This window comes from Tachyglossus aculeatus, chromosome 11, assembly GCF_015852505.1.
Source record: "Tachyglossus aculeatus isolate mTacAcu1 chromosome 11, mTacAcu1.pri, whole genome shotgun sequence".
In the NCBI taxonomy this organism is placed as follows: Eukaryota; Metazoa; Chordata; class Mammalia; order Monotremata; family Tachyglossidae; genus Tachyglossus; species Tachyglossus aculeatus.
In genome coordinates, this window is record NC_052076.1 from 40038063 (window position 1) to 40054702 (window position 16640).

A 16640-nucleotide genomic window follows, 5' to 3' on the forward strand; every position below is an offset into this window, starting at 1 on the left:
TTCAACCGACTGTAATTTTTTATCAGGTTGATTGGGTGGAGATGAAGCAAAATATAGCCAAAGAAACCTTGCAGTAAAAGTATGCAAAAAGTGAAGTTCACTGAAAAGCCTATGGAGACACTATTGTTTTAAGGCTCACTTTTTCAAAAGGTACAAGCACAAATGTTATTGCCATGCTACCCTATTTGACAGACATAGAACTTTGTTAAGTCACAAAAAGTCAAGTGTTTTAAGGAATCCTGCTTGATTGAGAAATAATAATAATAATAATGGCATTTGTTAAGTGCTTACTATGTGCCAAACACTGTTCTAAGTGCTGGGGGGGATACAAGGTAATGAGGTTGTCCCACATGGGGCTCACAGTCTCAATCCCCATTTTACAGATGAGGTAACTGAGGCCCAGAAAAGTTAAGTGACTTGCCCAAAGGCACACAGCAGACAAGTGGTGGAGTGAGGACTAGAACCCATGACCTCTGACTCCTAATCCCATGCTCTTTCCACTGACCCAACCTGCTTCTCTAATGAATGAGAATAATGTATCATCACCTTTAGTTTCTACCATTTTATTGTCATTGTGCCTTTTAAATGGCTTAAGTGTTGTCCCCTGGATAGATGAAGAATAGAGATGGCATTTCAAAAAACCTGAATGTCTGGGTAATTCACAATTTCTATTTACATTTAATTAACAGGACTAAACAGCAGGGTTTGGGGGGTTTTTGGAGACAAAGAAGGGAGAGCTGAGCCCTTCCTAAAACGTAGAAAACTGTACTAGCCTGAGATACCTGGCATCACCTTGGAAAGTGAATGAACCAAGGTGGCAGGTGTAACCCTCCCCCAGCCTTTAATTTGGCATGCTTTGTTTCACCCATTTGGGCAACACTGTTATTCATTTAAGCCCTTGGTGGGAAATATCGGTATTGATTCTTTATAAGTCTGCCAGAGTGGGTGACATTGCAATAGACTTGCTTCAGGCACGCATCATTTTGATATTTTCTATTCTTCTTACAACAAGAACTGGCTCACTTATCCCTTTGAACCAGCATTTCTATGGAAGGCTGATATGTCATTAAGCCCACCAAAATGGAGTCTGTCACTGAGAAAAGTTATGAAAAAAGGTAGACTATTACAGGAACTCATTGGGACCAATTAATTCAGATCATGGAAAATTTGGATAAATGAAAACAGCACCTTCTCAGCAGCATGAGTTGGGCATCTGTGAACCCCCCAGTTGCTTCTGCTTGGAGGAGGAGGGGTCTATGGGCATCAATGATGCCGGGAGTTCCAAGCAAGGATGGAGCCTTAGGGAGGGCTGGGCTCCCGCTTCTTTGCCTTCCAAAAAAGCTGCTTTTTGCTTCCAAAAATTAATTAAATGTAAATAGGAGTTGTGAATTTCCCAGGCATTTCAGACCAGAGAGCATCCATCATCTTGGATAAACACTCGCCTAATTGTGCTTGTTTATCCCAATGTCTGTTGATGCTATAAAGTTGCTTCAGATACAGGGTGGTCACATGAGTGATACTTAGACCCTTGGCACTGACCTAGAGCTGTTTCACTGCCGTGTTGGAAAACAATATTTACCCAGGGATATTTCTGTGACAAACTAAAGGCAAATCAGCTCTGAGAAGGTTTTTCAATGCTCAGTGAGTTCAACGTATCACTTTACTACATGGCAAGTGACCCCTTATGGATTGGCAGTTTGGTTTTCCTCAGGGAAAGGGATGTCAACATGTCTATGATCCAGCTTCTGTACCTGTGTTACTTACAGCTAAGGATAGACTGACCCTAACCTCTTCCAGGCTAGACTTTGTCCCAAAAGGTTGAACATTCATTTTTTATGACTCTTTCCCAAAGGCATAAATAAGCTCTAATCATGTCTAGGAGGAAGCATTCTTGTTTTTTAGCTAATGTCACAAATGAGAACATGGAGATCTGGCATAGAATGTGTGTGTGTGTGTGTGTGTGTGTGTGTGTGTGTGTGTGTGTGTGTGTGTGTGTGTGTTCCATGTGTTTAAACCTGGGTTTCTTAGCTCGTAAACAGCAGTAGCTTTAAGTAGGTTTTCCTTTTAGAGGCCAATGAATCTAAGCATCATCAAATCATGTAACAGAGCACTATTCTGTCTTGCTGTATATTATCCCTGTTATAGTACCACTACACCATTCATGGGTCGCTAAATCCATAACTCATCCAAAGAGAACAGAATAACTGCCAGATAATGCAGCTTTCAACCACCATAAAAATCGCAGAAATCTAATTGTATACAAGAGGACCAGATACTCATCCTGACTCCACTTTTTTATATATTGTGTAGTCAGTCAGGCTGTCTATTCCTGGAAAAAGACATAGACAGGATGATCTTGTTGCCTTTTGGCACCTGACCATTTAATAGAAATAATTCAGGGTTATTACAAGGTAATAATAAGACTTATTCTGAGAAAACATTTCCATCCAGAAGGGAGAACTAGTCTGTGAGCTCCTACAAGCATTTACTTTACTGACCTTAGCTACATTGATTGTTGCATTTTATATGTACTGCCGAAAATGTTCCACCTCCCTCAATCTAAAAATGGCTAGTTCCTGCCCTGTAAAAGCTTCTCTTCTAAGGAGGCAAAGTGGAGCAACAGAGATAGTTCCCTTTTAATGGTATGAAAGAAGATAGGGGAATTCAAGAGAGGGAAAATGGTATATGTTTTAAACTTCTGAAAAGCAAGTTTCCATTTGTCTCCTTTCAGAAGAGGCAAGCGACTTAGTATGGTCAGAGGGTATTTTCAGGGGGAAGTGATGGAGAAGGGGAGAAGAGGAGGGAACTGAGGTAAGGTTTCCTTGTTTGGAATGAAAATGGTTGGGAATGATAGAGGCAATGGAGTCAAGGAAAGATAGGGGGAAGTGTTGGCATCCAAGTGGAAATACTGTGGAAATACTTTGGAAATACTGTGAAATAAAGAAACAAGCTGAGTGTTGGCCCATGGGTTATCAGGAAGCAAGGAAGATCTGCTCCCTCCTTCTTAAAATCACCTTTAACCCCTATGAGAAATTTGTACTCGAAGCATTAGGCAGTCAGTCCGTCAGTCGTATATACTGAGTGCTTACTTTGTGCAGAACATTTCATTGTTGGATCCTCAACACTCAGTAGAGTGCTTGGCACAACCTAGACATTTAAAAAAATACCATTAAATGAGGTGTGGTGGAAGTGGAGAGTGAACAAATAGAGTTCTGTATCAACAAGCTGGCCTGATTTGTCGGAGGGTGAGGTAGGTATGCAGCAGAGCACTTAGCTCCCAAGGCTGAGCTTGCTCCAAACTGCTTACCAGGAATTCCAGGACTAATGCTTGAGAGTTATAAGGGCAAGGAAGGATGTTTCAGAAGCCCACATTCCTTTACTTCCTTCTGCCATTCTCCTGCCTTGTTCTGAGCATATAGGAGAATGGAAATAGGAGAATGAAAGCTATGGCCCAGGGCATCTCATCGGGTTGCTAGCCCCCCTGGGTTTTCCTGATATCTCAGTGGGCAGGCTCAATTCTGCTAATTAGCCCCAGGGCTGGAGCAAAGGTGAAAATGTCCTTGCCCACCCAGCTGGAGAGCTGCCGGGGCTTAAAACATCAGCCCCACAAAACAGTAATTTCTTTTGACCTATTTACACTTCTCCTCATTGCAGGTGTCCTTAACCAGTAAATAAATTCAGGCTGAATCCTGGCCTCAGGTCCTGAAGAGGCAGCAAAGCTCCCAGAGGGGAAAGCATGACCTCTCCCTGTCCTTTCCAGTATTCTCTATTTGAGATTGTCTAGAGGAGCTGTTGCAAGGGGGAACAGAAATACTAGAAGCAGAAATTCACCACTTCACCACCCTGACAAATAATAATAATAATGTGTGGCATTTGTTAAGCGTTTACTCTGCGCCAGGCACTGTAGCAATCGTTAAGCTGAATACAAGCAAACCAGGTTGGCTCACAGTCTCCACCCCCATTTTTCAGATGATGATACTTTGTGCACCCTGAAGGTGCCCACTGTATTCATTGTCCTTTTACAGTGCTCTTTATCCCTGTACAGAGTTAAAGCAGCCTTTTTTCCCCCTACACATTGTTCTAAGGAGAGCTTAGTCCTCCCTTTTTGCCTATGGGGATAGAGGGGTGGGAGGTGGAACAGTGTGTCATCTTAGGAAAAACAGGACAAAGTCTTTACCACTGCCCAACTTCCAGGTTTTCTCCTTCAGCCAGACTTACACCAGAACTAAGGGGAGCATCTCATCCCATCTGAGCTGAATTGGCAATGGGACTTTGACCAGAGAGATCAGCCTTCACATGTGGTCCTTGTTCTGGCTCCCAGAATGCTCTAGTCATGTCTCCATTTTATAGTGCAGTCCAGGGACATGCCTAGGCAAAGAGGTCGATCAATCAATTGTATTTATTGACGTCTGTAAACAGAACACTGCACTAAACGTTTGGGAGAGTACAATATAACAGAGTTGGTAGTCACGTTCCCTGCCCACAATGAACTCACAGTCTACAGGCCCTATGAAACAGTCCTTCATAGGAAGACATTCCCACCCTCTTCTCCACTTCAACATAAGAACACATCACCACTTTAACAGCTCCTAAGCCCTACTATAAAGCTGGGAGATAGTCCAGCCACTCAAGCAAAGGTACAAATTGAAATGTATTTGCATTTGTTCTGCCTGATTCATTCATTCAATCATATTTATTGAGCGCTTCCTGTGTGCAGACCACTGTACTAAGCACTTGGAAAGTACAATTTAGCAACAGAGACAATCCCTCCCCACAACGGGCTCGCAGTCTAGAAGGGGGAGACAGACATCAAAACAAGTAAACAGGCATCAATAAATAGCATTATAGATATATACACATCATTAATAAAATAAATAGAATTTATTTATTCTCCTGGTCTCCTGGCTTCTAGTTCTGTGCTCCTTCCACTAGGCCATACTGTTAAAAAGGCTCGAGGTGCTCTCAGAAGCCACTCTATTCCAGTAATAGGGTATAGCATTTATTAAACCTCTCCTTGGCACAGTGTATAGCATTAGGGACTTGGGAAGTAGAGAATAAAGAAGTGGCATGTTCCCTGCCTACAAAAACCTTACACTCTACTGAGGACAAACATAAAAATATTTGAAACAAGAGTTGTAAAAATAAATACCTGAGTGCTAAAGAGGATGTGAATATACTTTAGTTTCTTGAGGGTCCTTTCAATCTCTGTTTAATTGGGGTCTAGCAAAGGGAGAGGTGAGATATTGGGGAGGTGGGTTGAATTGCGGGGTGTTTGCCCACGTTTGTGGATGCCCAGTAGAGCAGTAAGATTGGATGGGTTTTCCTCTGAAATGAACAATTGCAGCAATCACCATGGGAGTGTTAGAACAAGTGTTTTGTCTGCTAGAGTTCTGCTGAGACTATTTCCATCATGTTACCAAAATTGTTTTACAAATAATATTGCCTCTGTCATATCCGTTGGTTTCCCTGAAATGAAGGAAAATGTTTTTATGCATTATGGCCAATAGGATTCAAATTTTAACATAGCACAAAGGTCTGGCACCTTGCATGCCTTTCCTAAAATACGCAGCAGATCACTTGGAACTTTCATTGTTTATATCTCCTCAATCTTGTTCAAATATTATGCTCACACTGATTTCTTCATACAATGAAGTGTACTGCTGTCCTTCTTGAAGTGAGCATGGAAAGAAAATGCTCTAAACAGGAAAAATTGCTTTTTATGGATTCTTGGCTTGTGCTTTCCAATGTTAAGTGTTATGGGTGGAAAAGCATTAAACGTGAGAATGAGATTCTGCTTTGTTTACTCTGTTCCCCATCTTGCAATATTATTGTACTGTAAGAGGTTTTGCACATTTTCGTAAAAAGATGCAAAACTTACCTCTTGGGTGGTAATGACTAATTGGAATCCATTTGGGGCAAACAGTGTGGGAAAATGAAAAAAATAAAAATAAACACAAAAATCTCAGTCCCTTGAATCAATCAATCAATTGTTTTTACTGAGCGCTTACTCGAATGTTGGGCAATATTGGTTCGGGCTCTCAAACCTTTAATGAAGCATAAAATAATAATAATAATAATACCCAGTTGTAAGGAAGAAGAATCAAAGTTTATGTTCACTTTGCTACTGGAATAGGGTAGTAAAATAGAAAAATTTTAGAAAAATCAAACTATCAGAACCATGAAAGTATATAGGGAGGAAATGGATTTTGGTGGAACTTTTAATTGGCATTGGGCCAGAATCTACCCATGAATAGGGAACAAATTGTACACATTTTGAAGGTCCCCCTCGAGATTTAGTAAATTCTGGATCCCCCATGGCCTGACAGAATTAATGTTCACCCAGCTGATAATTTTTCCCACGGATTACAAAAATCGACCGACACCCCTACTGAAAATGTCATTGCATTCTCTTGATTAAAAAATAGACCAACATATTTGTCATATAGGTTCTGTGGCAGAAAACCAGCACCTGCTGTAATCAGACGGAAAAGAACAAACCTCTTGGGCCAGATTTATGCTAGGCAAAGTGATAATTGAGTCTATTATTCATTTAATGCAGCCCCTCCATACTCTGCCCCACAACCAGCTTTACCTGAACACCCAGTTAATGGAGGCATAGGGTTTTCAATTTAAATGTGTCTCAGTTGCCCATTGCATTTTGGTTTAAGGAAGATGATTATGGCCTGCAAATCCCTTTCTCTCTCACCCTGCCCACGTATCTTCCCGCTGCCTTGCCACCCCTACAAAGGCTGACTTCTGGCAGGAGAAGGGGAAGTACCCAGCTTTACTGCGCTGGAAGAGGTGAAAAACCAGATTCACTTTAGAGTGAGGATATTTAATGTGCGCCAGCCCCCGCCACCACACACGCACCAATTGGGAACAGTACAGGACCCTAACAGTAGACTTGTTGGCTCTGTCTCTCATAGGTTCAGGCTCTATTTAATAGTAACCATATTTATTATGCGCTGACTGTGTTCAGAGCACTGTACTAAGCATGAGGAGAGAATACACAGGTAAGAATTAGACTTCATCCCTGTCCCTAGGTGGGGAGTAGGGGTTTCATAAAGCCTCCATAAGTATACCAGAAGACCTCCTAGGCCCTTTATACTGGACCTCCCAAACCCCTTGGCTCCACTTAAACCCAGAAATAGGCAGAAGGTGAAGGTTTCTATTATTTATTACGCTGGTCATACATATCTGGTTATGATGACCAAAATTTGCAGAGTGGTTCATTCAAACCAAATCCCATTTGAACCTTCACTGTGTTGAGTGAGGCTTGTTTTAGACAAAGCATCATAAACCTCAGGGATTCATTTTTATGCAGTCTCCTTCTAGGGACTGCATCATTTCTATCAGGGCAAAAGACCAAATTCAAAACTTGCAAAGTAAAGTCTTCAGAATCATCTCTTTTTGTTAACAAAAGCATCCAGTGGATCAGCCTTCAGGTCCAGTGGGGAATTTAATTTTCCAAGACCTGTTCAAGTCCCACCTCTGTCTATAGGGATTTGCTTTTGAGACATGACTGAGAGATTGCAAAGTGTTTATTAATCGTCTACAGGCAGAAGTTCAGGCCCCAGAGGTTTATGGGAAGGTGGGGTGGTCATAGATTTTTGGGGGAGGGTTTAAATGATATTTGATAAGCCCTTACTATGTGCCAGGCACTGTACTGAGCACTGGGGTGAATACAAGCTCATCAGGTTGGACAGGGGCCTCACGGAATCAATCCCCTTACAGATGAGAAAATTGAGGCACAGAGAAGTGAAGTGACTTGCCCAAGGTCACACCACAGACAAGCGGTGGAGCTGGACTTAAAACCCAATAGTTGCACTGGCTCGGAGTGGGTCCCTGCCCAGTAGAAACATATTGTAAAATGGTTGGGAGCATCCATGCTCCCGTATTAAAAGGTGTCCTGGTGGTATCTGGGAAAGTAAAGCTAACACTTTTTCATGCCTCTAAGAGCCATGAGGTCTTGTCATGTCTTTTCAAGCAAAGATAGCTTTGTTTCCAATAAAACAAATGGGGAATTTGCAACTGGCTTTTCTGCCCTGATTTTTAAAGTTCCTTTTCTTTGCAATCCTGAAAGCCAGCTTTCTGTTTTCTAGGGAATTGTGTCCTTGGTTCCTGATGGAGGTTGGAGGTACAGCTTGGGGGATGGAGAGAGAGTCTTTGTTGCCTCCTTATCTCTGATGTCCCTGTTGCATTAATTGTATCAGATGGAATAACTAGTAAAAGAAGCTCTTAGATGCCCAGGTCCTTCAGCTGCCTTCTGCTCTTTTAACAGACAGCCCTTACTTTTCTACAAGTAGGTAGCATCAGATTAGAAGCAAATGTCTCTTGTAAGGCAGACTTTGAGGCAGAGCTTGTAATCCATGGTGCATAAAACATCAGGTTTATCTGCATAGGGTAGTTCCTTCTACTACTCGGTGGGTGTCTAACGAGGTTTATTCCCGACAGCATCTGGTCAGAAATGGATTTTTTGCACTGGAAAAACCCTCTTAAAATTCAATTTGCCTTAGGCAGACCCAACCTCTGGGAACAGGCTATTTTGCACCACACCAAGACAGCACTACAACAAGTTGACAAGTTTATGAGTAAATGCTTATTGACTTTTCAGAGTTCATGGCTTTCACACTATGACATACGTGTGAGTTGCTGGAGGCCTGTTGCCCAGGATACCGTAACTAGGTCTCTGGGTAGCAGCATATTTGATAGGGTGGATGGAGATGCCAACTGGATGGGGAGGCTTCCCTAGTGTTTTGGAGAGAGTTAAAGTTGCTTCAGGTAATTTTTCCTTGGAAACCCTCACCATATGAAAACTGTAGGGAAACAACCTTAACTTTGTCAAAAAAACCCACATAAAGCAGTTCATCTTCCATTTCACAATGATCCAGGATAATAAGACTTGGGTCTCCACTTTGGCCTTCAAGATCCTGAGCCATCAAGGCTTTGGGTTACTTTCAGGAACTGGATAAGCAGACAGCAATCATGGGCAGGGAATGCATCTACCAACTCTGATTTATGGTACCTTCCCAAGCATTTACTACAGTGCTCCACAGACAGAGCCCTCTTAACAAACACCACTGATCGAGTGATACTGATTGATTGATCCACTGACTGCCATTTAGTCAAGGAAACCATTGAAGAAATAGGTTGTTACGGGCAGGGAACATGTCTATCAGCTTTGTTATATTCTACTCTCCCAGCTGCTTAATACAGAGCTCTGCACACAGTAAGCTCTCAATAAATAGGATCGATTGCCTGATTGATTGGTAGTAAGAGTTCAGAGAGCCCAAAATAAAGGGGGGCCCTTGTATGCTTTGGGACATTTTAGGGACAGAATCGTTTGAGAGTAGTAGGGAGTTGCACATGGGCATATCCTACCATGGGTGTAATGGGTAGGTTCACCTGGGCTAAGGAGAATCAAGCCTTGAAAGGTGTTGAATTGTGTGGGACTCTTGAATGAAAGATCTTGTAAATGAGGATAAAGAATATGATTTCAATGCAGAAGGCACTAGAGATCCAATGCAGAGTTTAAAGCCTCTTTTGTAATAGAAAATAGGCCCAACCTTGGAGCTTTACATTTTTATTGAATTCTTAAGTGGAAGCAATACTTCATAATGATTTGGATTTTTTAATATAACACCTATGGGGCATTTCCCATCCACCAGATATTTCACAATATTGAATTAGCTATTCTTCCCTTCAGCCCTGTGAGCTAGATTGGTAATATTTTTTCCTATAAAAGACACACAAACCCAAACCAAGAGAGGTTAAATAACATGCTCAAAGCCCCACAGAAAATTAAGTGAAAGATCTGGGATTAGAATTAGCGGCTCCAGACTTTCCAGTCCACTTCTCAGCCTATCTCACTACTTTGTCTCACTTAAACCTGGGAACAAATGGAAATGCTTATTTTATTCCTTTTTCTTTTCTTAATTCTCCAGACACAAGAGCCCAAGTGAATTCAGTCAGGAGGAAATGTTTTGGTCAAATGAAAAGGCTGAAATCGCAGACAAAATGTTCCATCTCCCCTGTTGTTTCTGAAAATTCCTGGGTGAAACTCTTCTATAGATTTCTCCACGAGCCTTTTTGTCCACTCACCTCTCCAAAAGCACCAACAATAACCTGTACTCTCTTAGGATAGTGTATCTGCTAAACACTTAGAGATAGATTAGTGGAGGCAAGGAAAGGAGATGGTTTAGGCTGTAATTATTCCAAGACAGCCCTGTAGCTGAAGATTCCTTAATTTTCCTCAGTTCCTGTTTATTCATGCATACACTTCCTTCTAGAGTGTAAGTTCACTGTGGGCCGAGAATGTTTACCAAGTCTTTTATATTATACTCTCACGAGCACTTAGTACAGTGCTCAGCCCAAAGTAAGCTCTCAAGAAATACCATTGATCGATTTATTCAGGGCTTGATTTTCCATTCTTATTCTTACCCAAGCCTGTTAGGTCCTATCAAGACTGAAACAAGGTAAGAGGATAAGAAAGATTCCAGCTAGAATAGAGACCAAGCCCTTAGTACCCCATTTAAAAGTGTCTCTCTCTGAGCAAGGGAGCAGTGAGTCAGATCGTCAATGCTAGTTACCTAATAAAAATGACGATAATAATAGTGGTAATTGTTAAGCACTTACTATGTGCCAAGTACTGCACAAAGCCCTGAGATATAGGATAATCAGGTCCCAAAGGGAGCTCATAATCTAACTAGAAGGAAGAGTGGGTGTTGAATCCCCATTTCATAGAAAAGGGAACTGAAGCCCGGAGAAGATTGTACAGCTGAAGAATCCTAAAATGCTAATGATTAAGAGCAGAAGCCTAAGACCTAAATCACTGGGGTCTCTGTCTTATCTTGAAAAGGCTATTTATTTATGAATAGGTTACAGTTCAATGGGCAACCAGCAATCCATCTCCCACTGTGTGCCCATTTAGAAAGTCCCTTGCTGTGCCCCTTTTCCCTGCCTCTTGGCACTTATCTTTGAAAGCATCACCTCAAGGAGGACAGCTGATAGAGTCTCCCAACAGTCCTTGGTTTACTACAATCCAAGACAAACCAAGATCAGGGAGGGCTTCAAAACCTTTGTTCTGCTCTCCCTGCTGACATTGCACCTTTCAGGTTACCCTAAAGCCGTTGTGTTCATTATCACTCACCGAGAATGGATCACACATGTATTTAAAGTTTTTAAAGCAGACTGTGATCACAATGTAACTCTGCATATTTTCCATCACTCAGGTCTGTAAGAGCCTCTGACATTTGAAGCGCACCTACCAGTTGCCATGGCAACAAGAAAAGGGGGAAAAAAAGTCCAATTTGAAGATTGCAGTTTACAGTTACTGAACTTCACGACTAGGCCTCAATTGCTCCAGATTTCAGTTTAATTTGCAACTTCACTTAGTCTATCAGACTGTACCTTCCATGTTTGACATCTGCCCTTGCTTTAATTAACAAATGCCTCTTGCGAGTTGCACAAGTGATGTGGATTTTCACTGAATGTTTAAAGACCATGACATCATACCTGACCTTCTGGGAGCAGGAAAAAAAAAAAAAAGAATGACTACTTTTTTTTTTCATCTCTCTTGACATGTTGCTATTCTGCTGTTTGAAAATACTTTGTCTGTGGGTTAGTATTTGTATATGTATGAGTGTATGTATGTATATATACACTGTATTTATATAGAGAAAGTATATACATGATAGGTTTAGTTTTGATATGTCATTCATCCTAGACATGTTTAATGAAGAGGAGGCACAGTAGCACAGTTCTAGATGAGTGATAGAGATGTCATTGCTAAACCCTTCATATATGCTGCTTCTATAAAACCAATATTGAGATGAGGACACTCACTGAGGGAGTAAAACTGTACAAGATTGGTTCCAAATCTGGACCTGACGGGCTGGCTCCTTCTTCCTTGCTGATGCTACTTCTCAAAAGTCAGCCCCAGAAGGGTTAGTTCTCAAGGCACCCACGGCAACCAGGCTGGGCTATAGGGGAGATGGAAGGGGAGGGGGCAACGCTTTGCAATTGAAAGTTCTTCTCTGAACCCTCAGCAGTTTCCAGAGAGCAGGTAAGAACAACTCTCCACCCCATTTTCCAACTCTGGTGTGAGACTAGGGAACTAGGGAATCTTGGGAGGAGCAGAATATGGGAAGTAACCAGCTGCCGAGGAAAGGGCTGAAATATTATTTTATGGGCATCTACTGATCCTTTGGGTACATTCTGAATTCTAGGTCTCAGAGTTGTCAGGGCTCTTGCTCTCCATCAAAATATGTTCCCCCACTGTAGGGGCACAATCGCCCTCGAAAGTATTAGAGGTTTGGCACATGTATAAAGAGAAGAATAGGAATCATATGGTAGAAATATATACAAATGCACATACATACATACATACAAGTGTATACAAATTGTTTTCTATATCTATATATACATATAAATATATATGTACACACATACGTATACAGTCCACACAATCATATGGTTTTAAAAGTAATTTTTTTTGTGAAACGACTATTGTTTGCAAACCTGAAAATAAAGGATGTTCATTATGTATGAATAGGAATCCTTTTTTATTCCGTGAGCATGTAAAGGTAAAGAAGAAAGCTTCTGATTGTAATGAGATTACCATCTTGTTAATAAATTGTAAATTGAGCCATCAAAGCTCACACCAAATTTTTATATGAAGCAAAATTATACTAGTAACAGACTGTGGCTTTTATTAGAGCTTGTCAGTAATTAGGGTAAGGTAAGTGTTTTAGCACATTTTAATAAACTTGCTTACTTAAAGTTTAACAAGAAAAGCTTTCTTATGCAATAGATTTTTTCAGCTGCATTTTCTTTTGTTAGCCTTTTATAGTAATTATGGGTCAGAATTGTATTTTGTCTTTATTACAGTGTGAATATAAAGATACCTCTCCATACCATGTATTCATTTCACAACTAAATATTTTGGAAGCATACAAAATCCAAACAAAAATGGTGTTTTTCATAGTGATAAATGGGGCAAGGCTGATTTAGCTCCATAGCTTTTCTCTGATTTCCTGCCATGTACCAAATATCTGTGTTGCTGGGTCTTTCTGTAATTGAAACTCACATTAAGTGGAATAGCAGCAGTATTGATGTGGTGGGTTTTCTTCAACTTTGGTGATTTCTTGGTAAGGTATTTAAACTGTCTCTGTTGCCAGAGACCATTCCTCAACAACGTCCTTTAGGCAGCCTCCATTGACTAAGAGGGAAAGAAATGTTTACTCCTGCTATTACCCTCCACTTTCAACCTGCTCCTGCTCCTCATCTGAAAGAGTCCCAGTTGAAAGGAGAAAGCAAAGACTTCAAGCTCTGTTGTCTGACTTCAGAATGCAGACTCTTACTGAGAATTTGAGGCAAGCGTTCATGTAAAAGCGCAGATTCATTTGTCAGTACCAGAGGTAATAGTATTAACTGAGTGCTTACTGTGTGCAGACACTGTACTAAGAACTGGGAGAGAAACCATAAGAGGGAATTAGGTTCAATCCCTGTCTCTCAGGGGACTCTCAGTCTAGGAGTATAGGGGGCCTGAATAATATTTGCAAGCCACCAGGCACTTCTGCCTCACCGAGGAGTAGAAATACACTCTCAGAAACTTTCAGATGAATACATGACAAAACCTTGTGTTTCTTTTCCACAGGAGTGTATCCCTTCTTGTGTCTTAGCTTCCACCATAGTGAGCTGGGTTTTTCAAGTGAAACTCAAATCCTTTGACTAAATGATATGTAAATGAAGAATAAAATAGGAAGCTGGCCCACAAGGGTCTCAAACACTTCCCATTCATTCACTGCACTCATGATCTACTCTACACTCCCCATTTTGGCATCTTTGACTTTCCCCTTGCCACATCCCGTTAACCAATGAGCACTGTAGAGAGGAACATGCTGTAGGAAGGTATTTCTTCCTCTTACTCTCTCCTGCCTGCTCCTTTGAAGGAATGATCCCATTGCTTTTAGAAACCAATGAAATGGCATTTATGGAATTTCTGGATTCATGAGACTTTGTGAAAAGAATCATTTAAGTAAAAAAGGCAAAAAAAATGTTGACAGGAATCATTTCCAACCCCATTTTTTTTTTGGTCAGGTTGGTCTATATGGATCATTCAAGCCAGAATTAAAAAAAAGCTTCTGGATAAAATGTCCAGGGAATTGAGGTTAAGATGATTTTATTCACTTGAATTATGTGGATGGCTGCCTCAAGTTTCCTGTCACTGTTAGCAGAGCCCTAGTCTTACTTCAATAAAGATGACTTTCCCAACTTTCTGTTTACAACTTACAAAAACCAACTTTTAATTGCCTTGTTTCTCTCAATGAAAAGAATATGCAAACCTCTACATTTAGAAACACACTGAATTATTTTTAAGAACACAGAAGAATTTAAAGAACAGTATTCATTGTGGGATGGTCACTTTTGACATCCTAGCTATCAAAAATATTGTCAGTGCCCTTCATGAGGAGTTTAGCATTGTTACATGCATGCCTTCCTGCACTGCTTGTTCAAAAAGTTCAACTTGAATGATTGAAACTAAGAATATCTGCTGATTTTAATGGTAGGTGTCAGATAGGATTTAAAAGTCCCACAGAACAGTGATAGGATAAAGTGGCTCATCTACAAAGAAATTTTTTTTTATATTGGAGATGGTCATCTCAATTTCCAAACCCTCTACTTTTACTATCTGATATTAGCAATTATGGGTAGTATTAACTCTCAGAAAATGTGCTTCTCATATACTCACTTAAAACAAGCTCTGTTTTGAATGGACAACCCATAGCTCCTTTTGTTTTTAGCTTATTCAAACTAATGTCATGGGATGTATTTTACATTTGAATTAAACTAAAAGAAACACTTCCATTTCAGGATGGAATTATATGCTGCTCTGTCATTTAGCTCATTTCTTTCCCTCTGACTCTCTACAGAATTATTTTGGTATATGGTTAAGTAGAGTTTCCAACATAAAGCTGTTCACATTGTTGTTCCAATGTGCCTTCAGGTTATTAGTTGCCCAAGAAACGTGAGTGCACCTACCTATCAACATGTCAAGTAGAGAAACACATTCCCATCCAGAGAAATACACAGAGAAGATGAGGGAAGATGTGCAAAATAGGTTTTTCAAATATGCAGTTTAATTCTATGAATTACTACTAGGCCAACAGTTTAGGCAGAGGTATGAGTTTTAAAAAGTCATTCTAAACAACTGGAATATAGTTTACTCCCATCTCTCATCTATCACTGTAGATTTCTTTATTAATTGGCTTATCCTCTGGGTGTTTGTAAAGTTGTTATATTTATGAGTCATTTGATTTTAGCTTTCTAAAGGAAATTGGCCAAAATAGGGTTGGGGTGGGATTTGGTGGTTTAGAAAAGAAAATTGTAACAGTACGTGAAGCCTTTGTGAGAGTGCTAGATGGAAAAATAATGGACATCCGTAGAAAGTTATCTTTTCCTCCACTTTTGATAGAAAGATATTTAATGTTCCAAAATTGAAAGAACTTTGTTCATTTGTCTACATGTAATGCACATGCATATATATATATGCGTTTAGATTATGAAAACAAAATGAAAAGGGCAGATTCTGATGGTAAACACAGTAAAAACATGCTGAGTAGTGACTTACATTTCTTTTGTTTCCTAGTGTCAAATTGCATTTATCCAAAAATAAACTTTCTCTTTAAAAGGTTGTAGGACTTCAACTGGTTTTTTTATGAAAGTTCAAGAGAGAGAAAAGTTCATATCCTTACAATTTTCATTTCAGTTGCTGATCCACATACTTGTTCTGTTGGGCCCTAGTTGCTGAATTGCTTGCTGTTTCTGAGGTGTAAATAACGTTTTGATTTATGATGTGGTTGCAAAGAAACTTGTAATTTATTTGTGAAATGCTCAAATAAAGGATGTCTGGGCTTTTATACCTCTGTCTAGTTCTTAAATCTTCCTTAGCTCACATTACCAGAACACAATAGCTTCTCAGGTAAGCAGGTAGTGTTGTTCTTTAGGAATTTGTTGAGATAAAAACTGGGCAATGAATCCTACATCCCTATTGATTATCTTGTGACAACAGTGGCAATTTGAAGTCCTTGAAGACCATAAAAACATGGAAATATTTAAAAAAGAAAAGCTTTCCTTTGGAAACTAAAAGCGTGGCAAACCATCTTTGTCCCTAAATAGAATTTAAGCTCTTTGTGGACAGCGAATGTGTCTATTAATTGTTATATTGTACTCTCCTAAGCACTTAGTACAGTGCTGTGCACACAGTAAATGCTCAATGAATTCGATTAAATGATTTAATAAAATACCACACTGATAATTTTCAATGGAGTTGGCAGAAGTAAAAACAAAAGTGATTCAAAAGACTCTTTTTTTCTTTCTGAGAGGGTGTAGAAGGGGGGAATGTAAATAGGAATCAAATTCCCACTTTAGATTGTAAACCTCATGTGGGATAGGGCAGTGATCAATTGTATAATCTCATATCTACCCCAGGGTTAGGCACATAGTAACTGCTTAATACTATTACATTATTAGGAACAAACCAGGGAAAGTTGATGTTGCAACATACAGCTTGCATAAGCAAATTTGAACAGTTGAAACTAAGGATTCAAGGAGCCCAAAGGATGAGAAGATTGAAAGAT

The 16640-nt window shown here is 40.1% G+C and overlaps 1 protein-coding gene across 2 annotated transcripts in view; it reads left to right on the plus strand.

Moving 5' to 3' along the window:
- The window catches only part of CDH13 (cadherin 13), a 991500-nt gene extending 975580 nt beyond the window's left edge, over positions 1 to 15920 (plus strand). For both annotated transcript variants that reach the window (XM_038754876.1, XM_038754877.1), the window contains exon 14: positions 11232 to 15920. In XM_038754876.1, the coding sequence (XP_038610804.1) occupies positions 11232 to 11239 (8 nt within the window). In that variant the 3' untranslated portion in view covers positions 11240 to 15920. The remainder of the gene's footprint in view (positions 1 to 11231) is intronic.
- Positions 15921 to 16640: the final 720 nt, after the last annotated feature.